Below are 17,511 nucleotides of genomic sequence, written 5' to 3' on the forward strand. Positions count from 1 at the left end.
GGTGCTGCTTTTCTTTTCCCTGGTTAGACCTCACCTTTGAGTACTGTGTTCAGTTTTGGGTGCCACCGTTTGAGAAGTATGTAGACAAGTTGGAACATGTTCAGGGAAGGTCAACAAAGATGATGAGGGGTCTGGAGACCAAGTCCTATGAGGAAAGGCTGAAGGAGCTGGCTATGTTTAGCTTGGAGAGAAGACGATTGAGAGGTGAATGTTAGCCACCTTCAAGTATTTGAAGGGCTGTCACACACTTGCATACCCCTTGGCAACCCACCTTCACGTATTTGAAGGGCTGTCACACACTTGCATACCCCTTGGCAACCCATTTCCCTAAAATTATACCCCTGTATTAGCAAACCCATTACATAATTTTTTCATGTACCCCCAAAAGCCCTGGGGTATGCATATCCCAGGTTGGGAACCACTGATATAGAAGATGGGGCAGAATTATATTCTGTTGCCCCAGAAGGTAAGACCAGAAGAACCAACTGGTTAAAATTAAATCAAAAGAGTTATTGATTAAAAATTAGGAAGAAGTTCCAAACCGTTAGAGTGGTTCCTCAGTGGAGGCAATGGGTTCTCCTTCTTTGGAGGTTTTAAAGCAGAGGGTTGGGGGTTTTTTTTGCTACCTACTGGGCATGGGGCAGTGGTCACTGGGGATGTGCTTGGGGAAGATAGTTATAAATTTCCTACAATGTGTAGGGGGTTGGACTAGATAACTCTGAAAGTCCCTTCCAGTTCTATGTTTCCATGATTTTGAAGTGTGTAGGATCCCAATTCAGATCAGTACCGTGGAGCTGGAGCAAGGGGGACTTCAGCCTCCCTCCTTTGCAAATTTCCCAACCTGAAAGCACTTGAGGGTTGCTAACTGGTAAGTGGAGTCCAGAGGAATGTGACTGAGTCAAAATGCAGCAGAAAGGAAGGGTCCAAATATGTTGCTGGACTGTAACGACATCAAAGCCATCTGGTTTAGCATCAGGGTTTCCAGCACCTAGGGAATGGGTGTGGGCAAAGTGGAATGAAATCAGAGACGTCTTGAAGTTAACACTTTAGTGGGAACTTGTGTTCTGTGAAAAAGACAAAATATAATTAATCTCTTCCATCATCCCTTGGTGACAGGGCTTCTGCTGAAAACAGCATTAAGTTCAGTCCCCTGAAACATCAGTTTTCAGCCAGAATCAAACCTAAAATATAGACAAGGATGTACAACAAGAATGTATATTGGAGCATATGAAGAGTGTCTTTTTTAGAACTAAATAAAGGCTTTGCACATTCAGTATTCAAGAAGCAGTTTGGAGGACATGGGGAACAATTTTCAGGAAGGCTTGAACTATGTTTCCCCTCCTGTTAGGAACATGACGTCACTGGGAAATATAGTAGCTAGAGAAATAAAAGATCACTGGTGTACATTCCAATGCTTCTCAGAGATGACTGCAGAGAAAGAAGAGCTTTTGGGTAGCTGGTTTACGAGGCAGGAGCAGTTCTGGTAATTGGCAAGTAGTACAAGAGGATTTCCTGATGGCTTCATGGTGATTTTCAGCCTGTAACATGCAGTGAGGTCAGTAGGAAAAGACTGATCACCTCATTATGTCTTGAAATGTTATTCTGATCTCAGGATGAAGCAACCCAGGCCTTTCAAGATGATTTATAAACTGGATTTCCCTTAATGTGATACAAGTTAGTCACAAACCAGCATCATCAATATGATATCCCTTCTCATAATGTGTGTGTGTGTAGAGAGATTTCCTCCAAAGCAGTTATTGAGTCAGATAAACATGATGTACTTATATGGTCACTCTGGAGAGGGCAAACATTCAAACTTTAGAGAATGAAACCTCTGTAAGACTGTCCTACCCCTCTGCCACTGGGTCCAACTGTTTCTTCTTCGGACAGGCGGAAGAGATACCATCTGAAGGCCAGGAGGGAAGGTTAATCAACTGTGTTTGGGGAATCTACAATCTTTTATTGAGTGACAACCCCCCACCCCCCACCCCCGTCCATGTCCCTTCCTCTTAGGTACTGCATCATGGGAATAGGATTAAATTCCTGCTGTAAAGGAAAAAAAGGATTGCCTTTTAATTACAGTAGCTATCATACCAACTCCTATGCTTTGTTCAGAGGGTGTCTTCCTAAAGGAAAAGGACTAGAGTGCCAAAGATGCAACAGATCACAAATGAGTATGGGCATACTGGCCAGAGTAAGAGTCTGCACAGCTAATAACCAGAAACACAACTAATTATTAATATCAGTGGGTTAAGCAAAAGCACATTGTGCAGGATTTGGGGAGGCTGACAGTATAATCCTGAGGAGAGTTACTCCTGTTAGCTGCTTGCTAACTTGGTCACAGCAATGGGCTGCTACTAAATCCTATTGAACAGAGGTGGCTGAAGCAAAGGATGTGGAGGAAGGGTGCCGAGGGGTAGATAGGAAAGGAGTGGTGATCCAAGGGAAAAAAAGCTGGCAAAATAGGCTGGGGAGAGGAAATTGGGGCTGTCATGCTTTCTGCCTATGAAACCATAGCCATTGATGGCCACATCCCCATCATTTTGCGGGAAGTTTTCTACTGTGTTCACAAAGTGACCGGAGGGTGCTATGAGGAGGGAGGGCTTTCTGATTGTCTTGTAATTTATCTCAACCCCCCCCCCCCCCCCCCGAGTAAAAATAAATAAAAAGAACTGAAGAAAATCTTCAAGCTATAGCGGGAGAGTAGACAAACCGGAAGTTGTGCCATTCATGACTCCTGTTCATAGTCCTGATCATGAAACATACACACCTATTCTCACGAAACTTTTAAAAGAAGCAACAGTTCTGCCAGAATAAAAGGTCGCAATTGTATAGTCGCAGGGATGCGAAGAAGACTCTGTTCTGAGGATCACAGGGTCAAGCGATGCCCTGGGGGGAGCAGAGACGGAGAAAAGAAGGAGAAAGAAGCAGAGGGCGAGGAGTTCGCGATGCTGGCAAGGGCGAAGTGGCGGTGGCGGGCGATCTCCGTTTCTTTCGGGGTGTGTGTGTGTGCGCATGGAGAATGCAAACACGACTGAACTTCCTTCGCGCCCAGTGCAAGGAAACGGCGCGTTGCAGTGAGCCGAGAAACTCACCAGCTTTTAGGACCCGGGAATCTCCTCGGCTCTTTCCCTTGAATCAATGGACGGACGGACGGGGAGGGGCTGGAGCTTCAGGCTCCCCATAAACCGGGCTGTTCAGGAGATATCCTGGGCAGATGTTTTACAACTTCTTACCTTCCCTGCGAATGTGCTGGGCGGGGGTCGCGCCTAACGTCCCACAACAGCCACTGGGGAGGAAGAGGGAAGGGGGAAAGACTTGAGGTTTTTTTTTTCTTCGCCCAAAGTTATGTTATAGGCAAGGGAGGGCCATCCAATCAAACCGAGGCGAGGGGTTTTTGCGTCCTTGCCAAGGGTTTCCACCGGGACAAATATAAAGGCAGGGCGACGCGGAAGGGAGGAGGGGGCTCTGCAGCGATGGGGCTCCACGGAAGAAGGTGCAGTGAAAAGATCATCTGACTCTGCCGGAGCTCCAGACCCTTAGCCGACCAATAGGGGAAGCACGGGAGGCTTGGTCTGTAGTATTCAAAAGACGAGGCAGAGCATTTGGGACCTTTCTCAAATTCTGTGGTTGGGGTTAATAAGATCGCTAAGAGAGTCCCCTTCTGTGGCTTTTACTTAAATCGACTGAAAGATCTCTCTTCCTGCTTTAATCTCCGGGCCCTTGTGGATTACATCGCTTTTTGTTCCGACAAAGTTGTTCCGCAAAGCAAAAGTCACTTTGGAAAAGAGGCGCGGGAGATCTGCTGCAGAAGATGCCGGGACAGTAAAAGTGCTTCTTAAATGCCTGCAGGCTTGGTCCGGCATGGCGGTGTATGCCCTCACTGGCTTTTCCCTGGTCAGCCTCCTCAGCTTTGGCTACCTGTCCTGGGACTGGATGAAACCCAGTTTGGTGGCTGATGTGTCTGCGGATTCAATGGGGAAGCCTGCCCCCCCAGCTCCTGCCAGGCCGCCTCACATCATCTTCATTCTAACCGATGACCAGGGTTATCATGATGTGGGATACCATGGCTCAGATATCCAGACTCCAACGCTGGACAGACTGGCTGCTGAAGGGGTTAAACTGGAGAATTATTACATCCAGCCCATCTGCACTCCTTCCAGGAGCCAGCTTATTACAGGAAGGTAAGACCAAGAGTTACGCTTGCCAGTCCGGAGGAAAATGCTACTGCTTTCTGCTTGGTAGTACAGGGCTGTTTAACAATGAGGCAGTTTCTCCCGCCTTTCATATGAAAAACTGTCAAATGTTATGGGCCAGAGTACAAAATATAAAATAAATTGTGCCATGGTGATAAAAAAACACAATAGGTTGTTAATACATTTTTAAATAAAACTTTGCTTCCACAACAGAATTTTTAAAAGGAGGGAAAGAACTTTGAATAGGTAATAGCTACCTTTAAAAGTATTTCTTCACACACACAATTTAATAGTTCGATTTTGTGTTGTGGGATGTTGTTGGTACAGTTATGGCACGAATAGGAATCTTAGCTTGGCCAAATAAATCAGCCCCCACACATAAATGTGTGATGAATATAAAAGAACTCAACAATATTGGCAGACGACGCATGGAATCCAATGGGCAGAGTATTAAGGTTAGTTGTGATGTCACCTTTCAGTTCAGCCATAAGTTCACTGGGTGGCCTTAAACCATGACATCTTGGCTTGACTTCTCGTAAAGGGAATCTTCCCTGTTTTGCAGGGATGACAGAAATGTGCATGCTAAAACTCTTCACCCACCAAGAATGCTGTAGAACAGCAGTAGGCTTTCTTTTTGGTTCATTGTGGACCTGGCAGAATGTTGGGCAAGCATTAGGATCTGGGAGAGCCAGGTCTGAATCTTTACCCTGCCATGAAAGCTAACTGGGCAACCTTGAGCCTGTCACACACATTCAACCTGACCTACATCCCAGGATGTAATAATGCTCGGCCAGACACAGTGGGAGCAAGCTGAGCCCCCACAGTGCTGCCAGCATCTTAAGGGCTTGACTCAGTCCTTTAGGTGAAGAACTGGCCCTGCATGTACAGCAAAACTGTCGGGCCTGCTGTTGTTCAGGACACTTGTTGGGGTAGCCTAACTCTACCCTGGTTAAGAGCAGGAGCAGGTTGGAAGAGGGTCCAAGAGGGCAATGATGATAATTTTGTCTTTTTATTTTTTGGACATAAAGTTCTGCAGAAGTTGACCACTAAACCTTGTTATGTTTGGTTTGCACGTTTGTCCATACTGATTCATGAGGGCAAGTTTAGCTCTTTCTCCTCCCATTTACTATACGAGCACAAAATGGAAGCTCCTTCAAGTTATTGGCATGTTGGTTGGTTCTGCAGCTTGCTCAAGGGGGGCGGGGGTTGCCTTCTGAAACCTGAAAGGGCTGTGAAAGGGAGTATAGCACCCAAATGGACAAAAAGATTGCATAGGGCAGGTGGGAAGTAGTGAGGAGGGAAATGAGCAAGGTTGCCTGTCCTTCCTCTTGCACTAGTGGAAAAGCTTGGAAATTCTAGCCCAGGGGTAGGGAACCTGCGGCTCTCCAGATGTTCAGGAACTACAATTCCCATCAGCCTCTGTCAGCATGGCCAATTGGCCATGCTGGTAGGGGCTGATGGGAATTGTAGTTCCTGAACATCTGGAGAGCCGCAGGTTCCCTACCCCTGTTCTAGCCTGTTACAAGTAACCGTCAGTTTCACTTCAGAACTTTTAGAATGGCAGCCACACATTTTAGGTATGAAATCCTGACACCTTGCTATAGGTAGGATGGAAGAGTGTGTGCAAAGTCTGAGTTCCAAATTCTCAAACACTATGTGTGAGAATGTGTACGCATGAACACCACTAATCTTCCAGAGAATAACAGGCAACCAATATTACCATAAGATCATATCTATGTTATACATGGAGATGGGACTCTATGTTCCACAAACAAATTACATAAAAAGATCACTTCACTCTGGACATCTGGATAAAGGAGACACCATCTAAGTATTCTTTCAAATACTCCACACCCTCTTCTAAGGTCACTATTGTATTTATGTTGCCAAACACAGAATACAATCCCAATTCTCAAGCTCTCTGAAGCATAAAATAAACATGGAGCACAAGAGCTCTGTATTAGCCCAATATTTCAAATCATATTGGTATGCCAGATTGGCAGTAGATTTATTCCACGGGCACAAATTGGTGGAAGCCCTGTTCACATGTTACAGTGAATGTACATTTATCCTGCCTATAACTACCGGTACATATATCTGTTTGTAAGAAAGAATCAACACACATTCACTTTACAAATAAAACTGGGGAACAGTATCTCACTAAATGTGGATCTGTACACGTTCAGCTGTACATGCATAGACTGTGAAATGAGATTTACTCAATAAACATACAATGAACAATCATCATGTGTACACTATGCACACATTCATAGAATGATAGAGTTGGAAGAGACCACAAGAGCCATCAAGGCCAACCCCCTGCTATGCAGGAACAGACAATCAAAGCACTGCTAATAGATGGCCATTCAGCCTCTGTTTAAAAACCTCCAAAGAAGGAGACTCCACTACACTCTGAGAAAGTGCATTCCACTGTCAAACAGCCCTTACGGTCAGGAAGTTCATCCTAATGCTTAGATGGAATCTCTTTTCCTGCACCTTGAACCCATTACTCCTTGTCCTAGTTTCTAGAGCTGCAGAAAACAAGCTTGATCCCTCTTCAACATGGCATCCCTTCAAATATTTAAACATGGCTATCATGTTACCCCTTAACTTTCTCTTTGCTAAACTAAACATACCCAACTCCCTTAGTCTCTCCTCACAGGGTATGGATTCCAGACCTTTTACCATTTTGGTCACCCTTCTCTGGACCTGTTCCAGCTTGTCAATATCCTTCTTGTGGTGCCCAGTACTGAACACAGTATTCCAGGTGAGGTCTGACCAATGCAGAATAGAGAGGTACTATTACATCCCTTGATCTAGACCCTATACTCCTATTGATACAACCCAGAATTGCATTGGCTTTCTTGGCTGCCACTTCACACTGCTGACTGATGTTCAGCTTGTGGTCTACTACAGGGGTAGGGAACCTGCGGCTCTCCAGATGTTCAGGAACTACAATTCCCATCAGCCTCTGTCAGCATGGCCAATTGGCCATGCTGGTAGGGGCTGATGGGAATTGTAGTTCCTGAACATCTGGAGAGCCGCAGGTTCCCTACCCCTGGTCTACTAAGACTCTCAGATCCCTTTCACAAGTAGTGTTGTCAAGCCAGGTGTCACCCGTTCTATATCTGTGCATTTCATTTTTTTTCTGTCCAAGTGGAGTATCTTACATTTATCTCTGTTGAAGTTCATTTTGTTAGCTTTGGCCCATCTCTCTAAACTTTCCAAATCATTTTGAATCCTGATCATGTCCTTTGGGGTATTAGCTACTCCTCCTAATTTGGTGTCATCTGCAAATTTGATTAGCATGCCCTCTATTTCATCATCCAAGTCATTGATAAAAATATTGAATAGCACTGGGCCCAGGACAGAACCCTGTGGCACCCCACTAGTCACTTCTCTCTAGGATGAAGATGAGCTGTTGATGAGAACTCTTTGGGTTTGGTCAGTCAACCAATTGCAAATCCATCTCACTAGCATTTCCAGTCCAGATTTTACTAGCTTACTTGCAAGAATGTTATTGGGCACCTGCAGAACCCCAGAAAAGACGTATGGTGGTGGTAGGAGACTCCTTGTTGAGGGGAACAGGAACAGTCATTTGCAGGCCTGACAAGATATCTCAAGAGATATGCTGTCTCCCTGGGGCAAAAATCCAAGATGTCACAGAGAGGCTGACAAGATGTGTCAAGTCCACTGAAGGTTACCCCTTCCTTTTGATCCACGTGGGAACAAATGACACTGTAAGATGTGGCTTTTGGGACATCAGAAGTGATTGTGAGGCCCTGGGAAGGAAGCTGAAGGATCTGGATGCACAGGTGGCTATTTCATCTCTACTCCCCATTGAAGGACATGGCCCAGGGAGGGAAAGAAGCAAAGTTCATTGTAAGGTGTGAATAGGGTTACAGATAACATGCAAAGCATGACAGCTTGAACATCAACACATTTATTTTGCAATAAGCTTCGATGAACTAAATCTCAGTTCCTGCAATTTACAAAATGTGCTGTAGTGATCATAAGCTTATTTCACAATAAAAAAGTGAAGTTACTGCAAGAGTTTGCTATTTTTGCTGCAACAGACTAACACAGCTCCCCCTCTAGAATGGATGAAGTGACAGATAACAATGGGATGATAGCACAATTAAGGGCTGCCCAATCTAGCCCTTTGTAGGAACAGGCAGTGTTCTGACAAATCATTTCTAATTGGCTGGCTTTGTAGAAGTGAGTGATCTACTTACTCTGAGTGAGGTAAAGTTGGCTTTAGAGTTTGGAGTGCTTTTGGAAATAGGGTGTTGACATTGCCAAAAGGGCCTTTTATCTGTTACTTCTGGTTCAATATCTATTCTTGCTGTGAACCTATCTAGCCACATTGATCCATCCATGCTAGTGTATCTTGGAGGTTTGATGACTGAAACATGCTTTACAAAGGCCTGCCCTTGAAATCAACCCATAAACTTCAATTAGTGCAGTTATGGCTGCCGGCTTGATGGCCAAGTAAGCCATTATTAGCAATTACAGCTGTGCTGAAACAAATTCACTGGTTAACTATTTCCCAGCTCAATTCTTAGAGTGCTGGTTCTTAACTTTAAAGCCCTTTTGACCATTTTGGAAAACTGGTAGATATATAAGGGGCGTCACGCTTGTATACAATATGGATTTTGGGGTAGAAATAGCATTACTATATATCTTTAAAAGTGACCGTGCAGAATTATTGTTCCAAAAGAAGCCACCTGTTAATGGCTGGTCTGCAATGAATCTCTTTGGATGTAGCACAAAAAAGTAAAAAAAATTTCTGACAGCCACCATCCAGTTTACAGTCATCGGTAAGAGGCACAAGCTTCTGATCCCTTCACTGGTTCACTCTGCTTTGCTGCCAGTGGATGTGGAGTTTATGAGGCTGCTATTCTTCCTGACCTGCTATCATCCCTAAGCCTCTCAGCAGGCTGACATTGATATTTTTCATTTACAACCCTAAACATTAAAAAACCCTTATAAAATATAAAACTGTAAAAATAGTGTTTTCTACATGGGGACAAGTTTTGGGGTTTTTCTCATTGCCACTGTGATTGCTAATACAATAGGACAATAAGGGGGATCCCATTTGGCATGTTTCCTTACATTTTCCACACCCCAATCCCCTGACAATAGCTATGCCCCCCACCCACCCACCCCATGCCGCTGGAGTGTTTCCAGGTTTCTTTTTAAAGTCAGCAATAGAATGGTATAAAAATCTGATAATCTTGTATCAGGTTCCCATTTTTCATTTTTTTAAAAAGTTCCTAATCCCTTTTGTTGCAGAGATGTGCCTTTCCTCTAATATTGCCACAACAAGTGGGGCTAGAAACTTCCTTTTGTTTTTTAAAGGAGAGTGGGAATTTAGAGAACTCAATATATAGACTGTTACATGGTTATAATGTATAATATTCAGTTAGGATGTTGAGGGTTTTCCGGGTTGTATGACCTGTTCCAGTAGTATTTTCTCCTGACATTTCACCTGCATCTAGTGATTCCAGCCATGAAAGCCTTCAATAATATTCATTTTTTTTTAAAAAAAACAGTTCCTGTGGCGAGGGGGAGGGGATTGGGAGGAGAAATGGCTACTGTGTGGATAGCACCAGGAAAACCCAAACTGTCTTGCTCACATGGCAGTCATCTAGGCTTTGCTGCGATCTTTCCCAAAACTTCTCAGAAAACCAAGTTTGGGAATGACTGGAGAAAAATTAGGGAAACTCAAGAGGTTCATAAATGCAGTAGGAAGCAGTGAGGAAGCAGAAGGGCCCCCAGGGGGCTTCCAAACCTGGGGCAAATAATGAGGAAAACGTCAATTTGACATGACCTTTAGAGGCTTATTTTGCACCTGGACCCAATGTACACTTTGGCAAGGGAGTGGGGAAATGTTTCTTCTGTCTGCTACAATTTTATCCTACACTTTTATCCTATCCAACAAACTCAAGGTGGCCTGCATGATTCTTCACTCCTCCATTTTATCCCCACCATGAGCCCTGAGAAGAAAGGTTAAGGTGAGAGAGTCACTGGTCACCAGATTTCACGGCAGAGGGATTTAGACTCAGATCTAGCAGACCCTACCTTGACAGTGTGACTGCACCACCATACTGGCTCCCAGCTTGCCTGAAAATAATGCCATTCCAGTTTATGCTAGTTGTTTTTGTATCCTTTTGGAAGATTGCCATACATTTTCAGAAAGGAAGTTGGACTTGCATTGAAAAAACAAAAAGAATGTATAAAGAAGGCTCATCTATTTTCCTACAAAGGCATCAGCCTATCAAATCTTGCCACTGTCTGCTTGTGACTTTTAAACTGTTGGCTACAGGGCACTTCGCTAGCTTTCCCCAGCTGAGGGGGGAAACAGAAAGGAGGAGATTGGCAGGAGGAGAGAGTTAGCATAGTAGGGCTATACTTTCCAAGCTGGTATGCTCCTCTGACAGTTCTGTTGTAAAGGCGGGCTCAAGGCATAGTAAAAAAATCTGCTTCTGTGAGTCCTGTCTTTATTCTATATCCAGCCTGAGCATTGGGAATTGTGTGATCTTAGGTAATGCTCAGCAGGACAATTTATTCCTTGAATGTGCAAGTGGAGCTTTTGTGGGGAACTGAGGGATTGTGATTAATTTCTGCCTCTGCTTTCCTTTGCTCCTTTGTTAGGTACCAAATCCATACAGGCCTTCAGCACTCCATTATCCGTCCCCGGCAGCCAAACTGCTTGCCCTTGGATCATGTCACTCTTCCTCAGAAGCTTCAGGAAGCTGGCTATTCCACACATATGGTAGGCAAGTGGCATTTGGGGTTCTATAGAAAAGAATGTCTGCCTACTCGCAGGGGCTTTGATACCTTCCTGGGCTCCCTTACAGGGAATGTGGATTACTACACTTATGACAACTGTGATGGCCCTGGCGTATGTGGCTATGACCTCCATGATGGAGAAAATGTGGCCTGGGAACAGAGTGGGAAATATTCCACCGTCCTCTATGCTCAGCGAGTCAGCAAAATCCTGGCTACCCATAATCCCAAGAAGCCAATTTTCATCTATCTAGCATTCCAAGCAGTGCATACACCTCTGCAGTCCCCTAAGGAATACATCTACCGCTATCGCTCTATGGGTAATGTTGCCCGACGCAAGTATGCTGCTATGGTCACATGCATGGATGAAGCTGTGAAGAACATCACCTGGTCACTCAAGAAGTATGGTTACTATGACAACAGTGTGATTGTGTTTTCTACAGACAATGGTGGGCAGACATTCTCTGGGGGAAGCAACTGGCCTCTGCGAGGCCGCAAGGGAACCTATTGGGAAGGAGGAGTCCGTGGCATTGGGTTTGTCCACAGCCCTCTGATTAAACGTAGACGTCAAACCAGCAGGGCCCTAATCCACATAACAGACTGGTATCCAACATTAGTGAACTTGGCCGGGGGTAACCTCTCTCACACAGAACGTTTGGATGGGTATAATGTGTGGCCTTCTATTAGTGAGGGCAAAGAGTGTCCACGTACTGAAATCCTACATAATATTGATCCCCTTTATAACCATGCCAAATATGGCTCTTTAGAAAATGGTTTTGGCATATGGAATACTGCAGTACAGGCCTCTATACGGAGAGGAGATTGGAAACTTCTGACTGGAGACCCTGGTTACAGTGACTGGATCCCACCACAGACTTTGACCAACTTCCCAGGGAGCTGGTGGAACCTGGAGCGACTAACAGACGGTATGCGCAAATCTGTCTGGCTTTTCAATATCACTGCCGATCCCTATGAGCGCTATGACCTATCAGACCAGAGACCAGACATAGTGAGGGCTCTCCTTACCCGACTTGTCCATTACAACCAGACTGCCATTCCAGTGAGATATCCAGCTGAGAATCCTCGTGCCCACCCAGCCTTCAATGGTGGTGCCTGGGGTCCCTGGGCTACTGAGGAAGAAGAGGAGTGGGAGGGAGGACATGGACGTCTGAAAAATAAAAACAGGAAGAAGTGCAAGATCTGCAAATTGCACTCCTTTTTCCGGAAGCTGAACACCAGGCTGATGTCAAACCGTATCTGATGGCAGTCAGGGAGTGCGAAGAGCAGAAGACGCAGCCTCTAAGGGGTGCAGTTTAAGCAGCAGGAATAGGGGAAAGGGGCAATGATGGATATAAAGTCAGTAGGCCCACATAATTTTCCCTACACCTATGTGATATGTGGTGGAGATAAACATAAGCGGGGAGGGTCTTTTTCACAACATTTTGACTCATGATTGTCAAGAGATGTCACAATCTATGCACAAATCTGAACAGTAGTGAAACAAGAAAGTGACAGTGTCTTGTGCAGGCTATCTAGGAACCAATAAAAACCTGGTTCCAGGACATCACTAAAGATCAACCTTACCTGAAGGTGTTCCAATAAGTCTGCTTTGGAAGAGGATCTGGGCTGTGTTTACCTCATGAACTTCTGATCACAAATATTCTGCATTACATAATATTCTTGTTCTGGGAAAGTATCTGTGGGTTCTTCCCTCCCTTAAGGTTGCAACCATTTTCCTTCCTGATCACTTTAGGGCAAGTGGGTGGTGATACAGAAGACCGGGGACTTATTTTTATCAGAGACAGAACACAAACCTGAAACAGTGTGAACATTTTCTTCTAACTATGCATAATGACTAACATCCTATAAATGTAGCAGGGATATCAGAAAGGAATGTTTGAGCATTGCACATGTTTACATGCATAAACTGAAAATATGTAGGGGAAAAATAATTATGGGGCAAATGTTTATATGTTGATCTATGGATTGGTTTCCGTACAATAGAAGACAACAGTGTCACCTCTATTACTTTGCCACCTGCATTTTTGAAAGGAAACTACTGCTCTTATAGAGCTCTTTATGCCAGGCAGGGTTTTCTGTGTGGTCACTTGCCTTCCCATATCACAGTTCAAGGACACAGGAGAAGAGTCTTAAGTTGCTCCCATAGATACTTTGTGTTAAAAACTGAACACAAGAATGTTGCATAAGCACAAATGGGTGAGAAAGAGTTAAAAACAAAATCCTCTTGCTGTATTCTGGGAGCATTTGCTTGAAGCATTTCTTTATTGTGCCTCATTACCTTATGAAACTAATTGCTTCAGAATGCAGTGCTTAGATCCCATTTGTACAACATTAAAGAAATTCAAGGCAGATGAGTTTACTGATGGCAGTTCACTGATATCTAAATGAAGTCCCTAGGGGGCCAAGTCAAGATGCTTGCACACCCATCTTCCAGGGCTTTGCCATTATCGGCTGCTGGATGCAAGTAAAGTGTCTGCAGGAGCTTGACTGGCAGCTGACCAGTGATGACATGGGAGAGGGTAGGCTGGTGCTACTGATGGTCAGGAGCCACCTGAGCCCCTATGGTATAATCAGGAACCTTCATTACATTAACTGCCAACCCTGGAAGACCCCATGTTCAGAAGCAGAATAGCTACCATAATCATGTCCCCTATGGTATCTGAATGTGCAACAGGGAAGGCAAAGAGAGTCTCTCTGGTCTGACTCAGCAGAACAAATTCTTGAATAATTCTGAGACTCCTGATGGCACTCGTCCACCTGTCTGGTAATGTATATTTGTCATGTCCATTTTAAGTTCTCAAACACACAGAGGGCTTTATGAGGGCCAGCTCTCTTGTGTCCCTGGCAATGATAATATGGGAAGTTGCCCTCTGAGGCCTGGTGCTAAATTTCTACAAACAGGGGGGAAAAAAGAGATGAGCCTGCCTCCCCCATTCTGTTTGTCCTTGATCCTTAGGGGTGCAGTCTTGCTTGCCTTTTAAAGAGCGCACACTCATTATATTGGAAGGAAGAATCCATTTGAACATCATTTGGATGGTGCATTGCAAAATGCAGGTGTTTTCACCTGTTCCCAGGACAGTTGCATCCTCCCAGGATGTTTAGTACCATGTCTGACTTCTGAATTAACTCTTGTATCTCAGTCAGTCTTTCTAGCAATAGGGAGACCTATGTTAGTTATACGAAGGAAATCATTGAAAAGTTCTGCTGAGAATGGCTGGCCTCCCCACTGGGAAGTGTCAAGTCACAGCTGACATGGTGACCCTGTATGGTTTGCAAGGTGAGAGACATTCGGAGGTGGTTTGCCTTTGCCTGCCTCCGTGTGGGCTGAGAGACCCGAGTCTGGCCCCTCTGCTAGGTTTCCTTTAATTTTGGACTGTGATGTGGAGACTTTATATCACAGTCTGCGTATGCCCCACAGATGGGATCAGGCCAGGAGGAAATGGGGTAAGTGACTTGAAAAGCTGTTTTCAATGTGAGCCGCATTTACATTTGCACAATGCATTTTACATTTTCTCCCCACAGGTTTCACTTGGTTCAGTGTGTGTAGGCGAAAGCCCTGCTGTGAATTTTAAAAAATAGTTATTTTTGTCGCTGCAAAATAAGCCCTGTTAGGCCTTGTCAGCTTTTAGATGAGCTGCGTGAAGGTCTTTTTCTTTCCCTTTTCTCCCCTTTTCCAAATAACGTTCATTTAAAATCTGTCTCATTGCAGCAGTTAGGAAGCATTTCTACTAGCATACACTTTTTTTAGGGAGGTGCTTTTTTGAGATCTCGCGTGGCTATTAGTTTGGAGCCAAAGGTAGCTGGATTTTCCAAAGGCTGGCTTCTGAACTGAGCAGAATAATAGCTTACAGTATTCTGGGGTTGGAAAAGCATGCAATTCAGGGGAAGGCAGGATTTTTAAAAAAAGGGATGCTAAGAAGCCTTTGTTTCCCTGAAATAGCTAATGATGAGAGTCTACTTTTGTTCTTCTGAGAAACTAAACCACTAAAAATGTCCTTGAGTTTCAGTGATGTAGATTCAAAGGTCCCCCCTCCCTTTGCTGTCAAGTGGCAGCCAATTGATGGAAGCCCCCTACGGTTTCCAAGGCAAGAGACATTCGGAGGTGGTCTGCCATTGACTTCCTATGCCTAGCGACCCTGGCACTCTTTGCTTGTCTTCGCACTCAAATACTGATCAGGGCCGACCTTGCCTAGCTTTTGAGATTTGATGAAATCTGGCCAGTCTGGCCTCTCCAGGCCAGGGCAAGACATGAGTACAGATGACCCATTCTGAATGACAACCCAGCAGCATCATGGACTCATCAGATGTAAAGCCCTTGAAAATACGGCATTTGCCCCACATATGCTCCTGATTAGAATGCCATGAAATGGAAAGTGGTAAAAATTCACTTGCTAGATATCCACCTGGGTCCAGGGACGTGGTTGAGATTTTTTATGGGGGGTTTCGGGGGGCAGGGCCACGGCCCCACCCACCCCTGGGGGCATGGCCACGCCTCCCCAAGCCCCATCCCTGGCCACAGTGCTTATAAAAGCAGCTCTCTGAGGCCAGGGACGGCAGACTCCCCTGCCCCCCCACCAACTGGGCTCCCAGCCGGCAGCCTCTTCTGCCCTCCCCACTGGGCAGAGGCGTAGCTATGGAAAATGGAGCCCAGTGCGAAATCTGAGTCCCCCCCATGGGTGGCTGCTGTGATGCTGGAATCCACCCCCAAACAGCATCACTTTCAATGGTGTTTAAACTAGAGAGCCCAAATTCTCCTTTTAAATCCACCTTAAAGGGAGAATCTGGGGTCCCCAGTTAAAACAACATTGAAAGTGATGCTGTTTTGGGGTGGATTCTCCCCCAAACTGAAATAGCATCACTTTCAATGTTGAAACTGGGGACCTCAGATTCTCCCTTTAAATCCATGCCGAAGGGGGTGGATTTAAAGGAGAATCTGGGGAAATTTGGGGGGTGCCTGCTGTCAGGGGTGCAATTGTCAAGCTAGCAGCACCAAAATTTCAGGGTATCTTTAGAAGACTCTCCTAATGATACCAGACAGGTTTGGTGAAGTTTGGTTCATGGGGGCCAAAGGTATGTACCCTCAAATGTGTAGCCTCCATCTCTTATTAGCTCCCATTGGAAACAATGGGGGATGGGGGCACCCCCATTTGGGAGCCTATAGCTTTGTACCCCCTGGACCAAACTTCACAAAACCTGGGTGGTATCAGTACGAGACTCTCCTGATGATACCTCCCAGGTTTGGTGAAGTTTGGTTCATGGTATGTACCCTGAAATGTGTAGCCCCCATCTCTTATTAGCTTCCATTGGAAATAGTGGGGGATGGGGACACCCCATTTGGGAGCCCATAGCTTTGTACCCCCTGGACCAAACTTTACAAAACCTGGATGGTATCAGTAGGAGACTCTACTGATGATACCATCCAGGTTTGGTGAAGTTTGGTTCAGGGTGTCCAAAGGTATGGCCCCTCAAAGGTGTAGCCCCATCTTCTATTAGCTCCCATTGGAAACAATGGGGATGGGGGCACCCTCTTTGGGAGTCCATAACTTTGGATCCCCTGAACCAAACCTCAGGGTCTCCTGTTGAATCCCTGAAATTTTGGTACTGCTAGACTAAAAACTGCGCCCCCTGCAGCCCAAAAACTGAAAAACACTATAAATTACAAAAAAACCCACAAACGGGGGGTGGAGCTTCGGACAAGTAATGTGGGGGGGGGGGGTTTGAACCCGAGAAACCCCCCCCTTACCTACGTCCTTGCCTGGGTCATTTGTGTTCATTCAGGGACTGTTTTAGAGGATAGCCATGTTGATCTGCAGTAGAATAACTGGATTTGAGTCCAGGAGCACCTTAGAACCCAACAAGATATACAGGATATAGCTTTTGAGTGGCAAAGTTCCCTTCTTATCTGACAATGGAAACTAACTCTTGAAAGCTTATAGCCCCCCAAATCTTATTGGTGTCTAAGCTGCTTTGGAACTCAAATGTATCAGTTCAAGGATAATGCACCTCACAAGGGGGAGGAGAAGAGATTTATGCTCTGCTGTTTTAGTTTTGGTTTTAACTAGGGTTGCCAACTTCCAGGTAGGGTCTAGAGATCTGAAATTACAAGATGAAAGAGGTTACTTCTCCTGGAGCAGATGGCTGCTCTGGAGGGTAGACTCTATGGTACTATACTCCACTGAAGTCTCTTCCCTCCCCAAACCACATCTTCCCCAGGCTTCACCCCCAAATCTCCAGGGGTTTCCCAACCCAGAATTGGCAACCCTAGTTTTAATTAAAAATGTTGTTATCTGTTATTGTAAACCAGGTCGAACCATGAGGAAAGGCAGGATATGAATGTTTTAATTAATAAACAAATAATAGGGATCTGCTAGAGAACAAAACCAAAATACCATCATGGTGGGCTCAGTTTTACATTGCCTTTCTTTCTTCTCCTTACAAGACCTTTGGGCCCTGTAGCTTCTCTTTGACTACCTGATCTACTGTGGTTTGTCAAGAGCCAGAA

General features: G+C 45.1%; 1 protein-coding gene across 1 annotated transcript; it reads left to right on the forward strand.

The window, feature by feature from the left end:
- The first annotated feature begins 3,138 nt into the window (after nucleotides 1–3,138).
- Nucleotides 3,139–13,013, forward strand: ARSI (arylsulfatase family member I). The gene is made up of 2 exons (XM_048492195.1): nucleotides 3,139–4,184; nucleotides 10,854–13,013. Exons 1-2 carry the CDS (start codon nucleotides 3,865–3,867, stop codon nucleotides 12,247–12,249), a joined length of 1,716 nt encoding a protein of 571 aa, XP_048348152.1. The 5' UTR covers nucleotides 3,139–3,864; the 3' UTR covers nucleotides 12,250–13,013.
- The last annotated feature ends 4,498 nt before the right edge of the window (nucleotides 13,014–17,511 follow it).

The sequence above is a fragment of the Sphaerodactylus townsendi genome, linkage group LG03, assembly GCF_021028975.2.
Source record: "Sphaerodactylus townsendi isolate TG3544 linkage group LG03, MPM_Stown_v2.3, whole genome shotgun sequence".
Classification (NCBI taxonomy): Eukaryota; Metazoa; Chordata; class Lepidosauria; order Squamata; family Sphaerodactylidae; genus Sphaerodactylus; species Sphaerodactylus townsendi.

Coding starts and splice junctions, on each gene's coding strand:
- ARSI (XM_048492195.1), top strand. CDS start 3,865: ATGGCGGTGTATGCCCTCACTGGCTTTTCCCTGGTCAGCCTCCTCAGC. Junction 4,185..10,853: donor AGCCAGCTTATTACAGGAAG/GTAAGACCAAGA, acceptor CTCCTTTGTTAG/GTACCAAATCCATACAGGCC.